This window comes from Mizuhopecten yessoensis, unplaced genomic scaffold, assembly GCF_002113885.1.
Source record: "Mizuhopecten yessoensis strain PY_sf001 unplaced genomic scaffold, ASM211388v2 scaffold2383, whole genome shotgun sequence".
Lineage (NCBI taxonomy): Eukaryota > Metazoa > Mollusca > Bivalvia > Pectinida > Pectinidae > Mizuhopecten > Mizuhopecten yessoensis.
Window position 1 is genome coordinate 265,306 of NW_018404519.1, and position 5,843 is coordinate 271,148.

The window sequence follows — 5,843 nt, forward strand, 5'->3', positions numbered from 1 at the left end:
TAAACGTTTTGGATGGATTTGTGAAATTAAGCACTTTGATAACATTGCTCACGTATTTCAAGATGGCTGCCTTCATGAGCACATGTGGACGTGAATTGACTTTGCTGTCAAGAACGAAAACATTGTATGCCAGCGTCATTAACAAACAATTCAGAGGATACGCCAGAAGGTATAACAGGACTCCTGTTCATGTCCTTACTGCAGATGAGGAAAAACGTGAATTCATTGACAAAAAAGTGGCATTTAGAGATAGAATTCGTGACTTCGATAGACGGGATCCAGTGCTTAGTAATCTTACTCAGTCTAAAGACCTAGATCGTTTGAAGTCACTCCCAAAAATAAGAAAACCAGCATTAGATATGGATGTGTTTCAAGATTGGGAGAACAATCGAAAACCCAAGAGATATACAAATGACAAAAAAGAATTCAATAATCCAAATAATGCTGAACGGAGAAATGACTCAAAGAGGAGTAGCTTTACAAAAGATAAGGCCATGCCTGAATACGGAGATAAAGTAAGAAATGAAAAGGGACAAGCCAAGAATAAAGAGAATAAAAAAGATAAACGATCAGCCAACACAAGTGCCGCGAACAAACGACAACCAGTCGAACAACGAACAATGTCTGGTGTGAAGTATACGATTCTTGGATCAGAAGACAAGAAAGTTGGGTAAGAAATGTTCAGTCAGAAGGAACGGTTTCAATTCAAAATCAAATCAAAATCAGAAGTTTTATTTAACGTCGGTATGGTTAAAAACAATACAACATTAGCTCTAATAAGCTAATATGACTCAGACATGGCCTGGAGAGAGCGAAGCTCGTACATTTGTTTCAATAGTGTAGTATAATTTTGGAATCATAACATTTAATACCCATTTTAATTCATACAAAATGTACCTATAATTGTTTTTCATTATTATATACTTGAATCTGTTGCTGGGAAAAATCATTCATCCTTGTACTTATGTGTGCTCTGTTTTAGAATGATCCACATTCACACTACACCAATATGACGCATAACATATTAGTTTGAAGTTGACTGAGTGTACTACAGTACTACTAGACCCGAGGGTTGAGATTCCCCTATCTCACCCACAAGGGGGTGAATGATTCTTTTTCTCTTACCCTGTTCTACCATTGTGTATACACAATGTAATGATAACGTTACATGCTAAATTCAGGGTTGACGTGACATTGATGGATTGTTGACGTGACGTCATTGTATTGTTGAAGTGATGTCATGCCAATGTTATGAAAAGGGGAATCCCCCCGTCACAACCCTAGGGTGAGACAAGGAAATCTCACACCGGTAAAAGTGCGGATACACCTGTCCAGGGTAAGAGAAAAGGAAATCTCACACCGATAAAAGTAAGGATAAATCTGTCCAGGGTAAGAGAATGGCACATCTCCCACCACTATAAGTATAAAATGAAGATTTTAGATTTTTCTTTTTAATAATTCAGATAATCCATGTGAAATATCATGAAATTTAATGTTTGTACTGATGATGTAGGTTAAAAATTCCAGGTATCTACAGCAGGACATTCCTCCTCTTCATCGTCACTGTTGTCATAAAGTTTTTGTAGATACCTAGGGATAGATTGGCATATCAGCTAAAACCATTACTTTGCAAGTGAAGTTTCAGTGATGATTGTGTTGGTGGCATTGATGGTCAGTTTCATGATGGACTTGTTGTTCTTGGTTGTCTGTTTATTTGTGATTTTAAATACTTCTATTGTGTCTGATTAAATAAATTTTAAAGCCCTTTCTTGGATTTTTTCCATTTTTTGTGTGTTTGTCTCACCGCAAAAGTGCCATGTAAGTGGACAGAAATTAAAATTTGAGAGAATAAATGAATGGTATATTGTAAGTTTGCCTAATCTGTTTAGGTGTTTTCCTTTGCGTTTGAGTGAGTTAAGCTGTCTAGATGCTTTTTTGCAGATGTTGGATACGTGTGTATGGAAGTTTAACTGGAAGTCTATGGTGACCCCTAGTAATTTTACTTCTGGTTCACATTTAATGTGTTGTTGCCTATGTTGAAAGTAATTGTGGGTGATTATGATGGCAGAAGAAAGGTTTGGAGATGCTTTACCTTCTATTGACCTGTCCCCCCATTAAAGAAAACAAAATAATGATTTAAAAAACCCATTAGAAACTGTAGCAAGACTACTACTGGCAATGATAACCTTCAAGGTGTCAGGGGTAAATATTGTATGCCTGCCCCGGCCCGACCCAGACTAAAAACCTGATCTGGTGTAGCATGGTGAAATGAACTGCGGTTCATACTACCAAGTCTATCTATCTATATGTTATACTCCACAGAGACCAAAATGGCTTTAATGCGGAAGGGGTTGAGTACGCATGCAATACTTAGCTTCGTTTAATCCCAGTTGGTAGGGATTGATGCTTTAAATGCCTCTATTCTTTGTGCCCCGACTGTGATGTCGTCCAGGTGGTTCCAATCTGTGGCTGTTCGCACAAAGAATGAGTTTCTGTATTGTTCCGTGTTGCTGTTGGGTATTATGACTGCTCTGTTATTGTTCCTGATTGAATTTGGAATTGGTCTTGATGTCTCGCAGTCCTGGAATATACGTTGTCATGTTTTCCTTTTTCACGTTGGAAATTAATAAAGTCTTTGCTAGGCATTGATGTAATTTGCTCCATGAACTGCCCCATGGTGAAATGAAGGGTTCAATCGATTTCTGTTCTGACAAACTTTTTTCCGTTCATTTTCTATAAGTTTACTTCATATTGATGTTTTCTATCTGAAAATCATAAAAATTAAGTCTGGGGTAGACAAACTTTGGATGAGGCAGGGGTGCTTCACTTAACCATTATTGTGAAATGAAGGGTTTTAGCATTTTCTTTTCTTTTTCTGTTACTTTTTTAAACCAAATCTGTTTTAAGTTTACATCAGTTTGATGTCTTGAATATGAAAATCACAAAAATTAAGTCTGGGGTAGAGAAATTTAGGATGGGGCAGGGGCGCTTCACTTTACCATAATGGTGAAATGATTATGGTCAGATTCATTATCAGATAGAATACATCAAATTTAAGTAAACTTTAAAAAAATAAATGGAAACTAGTTTGTCAGAATAGAAATTGATGGTAGCCTTCATTTCACCATGGGGCGGGGCAGTTTATATGAACCTGTAGTTCATTTAAGGACTGGTTGTCATATTTTTGACGTTTATTGGCGTGTAAACTATATCTGGCTTGCGATATATTGATTGGTGCGCGTTAGCGCACCATGTTAAATATATTGCAAGCCCGATGTAGTTTACACGCCAATAAACGTCAAAAATATGACAACCAATCCTTATATTTATATTCCAAACCAACAATATTAGTTATGCAATGTTGCGAGTATTGTTAATTGCTGTCTTAAAACTCTTATACACACCGACTGGGTCAGCGGTAAATTGTTCGGAACAGCCGGGTAGTTTCGCATTCCACAGTCGTTGTCAAGGGCAACCAGGCCGACAAAAACAATAAACAAGAAAGTTCCACAGTAAACACATCAATTTAATAATTGATTTTTTTTTTATTTAAATGCATATATGTCAATTACCAATTTGTATACTAACATGTGACCATTTTAATATATGTTGTGGTCATTTAGCGATTTAACTGTCATACAATAACATTTTAAGACACAACACAGCGGAACATTGCCACTTGGCGGTAATTAGGTCAGTGTATCACTACACGGACCTAATCCCCGTTGTAGTTCATTGGAAGATATGTTACAATGGGACCAGTAGAGTTATCTAGGCACTATGCAGTGCAAATGTAAATATTTCACCATGGCCTTCATATTGCCATACTAAACCAGGAATATAAAGATGTGTTAGTATATCAACAGCTGAATCGTTTATAAATTTTTAAAAGTTCTACAATATTTTCAGGCATTAATTTCTAAGTCTGTCACCTGGAATAAAATCGTAAAAATATCCAATAATTTAGAAATTGACAATAGTGTATAAATCAAGGGGGTAAAACTTGTACGCCGCAGTCAACCGTGAAAGTGACATGCATGATAGCATATATTATCGAAAATATAGTATCTTATCATAGGCACAGGGATCTGATAATTTGTTCCAGCTATATTTGGAGTAAATTTACATGTTTTAGGGGTTTAAATTGACTTTCGGAAAAAATAGTAGCCCCAATGATCATATGTACGAGAAGGGCAGAAAGCTCTCGATGCCAAAATGTCGACCTCACCTAACTTTCTTGCAACGAAATTAACATCAACATTTCTAGTTGATTACAGAAAAATGCTTAGTACCGTTGGAAAGATGGATAATTTTTCTTTTAAAAACCTCCTATATGCACGTTAATTGCATTTTTCTTCCGCGGACATGATCCAAAAACACACGCCATTTCAGAGTCTCAAAGTTTTTCGCAGTCATCGTGCCACTTTTTTGTAAATTAATGAGGTTGACCTCAGTCACGTGCCGAGACCCGTGGTCTGACTGGCTGGAAGTGCAGCCATCATTTCACTAAACTCAACAACACTGCATGTTTTGGCACTAGGCTGAGGTCAACCTCATTAATATACAAAAAAAGTGGCACATTGACTGCGAAAAACTTTGAGACTCTGAAATGGCGTGTGTTTTTGTAGCTATCATAACTTCAGAGTTACTATCCATTTAGAACTGGAGAATCACATCATGTGGAAAATATTCATATGCTAAATGACACAAAATCAATTCTGTAGTCATATTGAAGATACAATTATTTAAATGATCAAGTTAATGTTTATTTGTTTTTTATTATGAATTTCAGTATCCTGTTGAGGACTGCAAGGTCGAAGAAGCTTCGTAATAATGACAGAATTATCCTACTAGAAGGGAGCACCTTGATCAGTGATGCTTTACAAGCTGGTGGAAAACCAAAATCTATCTATTTTGCAAACTTTGATGCATTGAAAAGATTGCCAATAGAGCATCTTCAGGAAGTTCCAGTATACAAGTGTGAGGAACACCATATGAACCGTTGGTCGGACGTCGTCTCGACTGCTGATGTCATCGGTAAGAATGGTAGCTACTTCCTACAGTGAACATGTTAATGATGTATCAAATAACATAGGTACTTTAATCTTTTGGACCTTCCTTCATTAAAATACATGTACACTGATTTAAGTCAAATCAACCACTGATATAAAAGAAATACTTTGGGACTTGAACTACAGAAGTTATTGGGACCATCAATTACATATTGGAAGACTTATGTCTAACAATAACTTAAAACTAAAAAATGTAATCTAATACTGGTGATAATAGTTATTCAAAGAGGATAATTCCTTAAGGTGATATGCTGTTACACTCTATGATAAATACAACTTTGATTTATAAATATCTAATTAGTCCCAACTACCTATATATTGCCAGTGCTTGCATTCTTGTGTACATTTCCAATGACATAGATATTAACATTGTTTAAGCTGTAACCTGCAGTGTTTTCACTACCTTTTATTTACACACTGCTGAAAAGCATCAAGTATCAATAATGAATTTTAAAAAATGTCATGAGTCAAATCATGACTTGCAGTTGATTAGTTACTGCATATGGCACAAAGTGCTTGTGGCCTGAAGGTGAAGGGTACCATGCACTTCCTCAGCTTCAATTGTGAAGAAGGATTCCACTGAAGTGGTTTTTTTTAGGTCACCTGAGACAAAGTCTCAAGTGACCTATTGCGATCGCCTTTTGTCCGTCGTCGTCCGTCGTCCGTCGTGCGTCCGTAAACAATTTACATTTTCGACTTCTTCTCCAAAACCCCTGAACCAATTTCAATGAAATTTTGCAGGGACCTTCCATGGACAAAGGTCAACAAAAA

General features: G+C 36.5%; 1 protein-coding gene across 1 annotated transcript in view; it reads left to right on the forward strand.

Moving 5' to 3' along the window:
* Positions 1–69: 69 nt before the first annotated feature.
* Positions 70–5,843, forward strand: part of LOC110445828 (rRNA methyltransferase 3, mitochondrial-like) — an 11,695-nt gene continuing 5,921 nt past the window's right edge. Inside the window, exons 1-2 of the mRNA XM_021490628.1 lie at positions 70–670; positions 4,793–5,037. Of these exons, the coding sequence (XP_021346303.1) occupies positions 75–670; positions 4,793–5,037 (841 nt within the window). The 5' untranslated portion in view covers positions 70–74. The remainder of the gene's footprint in view (positions 671–4,792; positions 5,038–5,843) is intronic.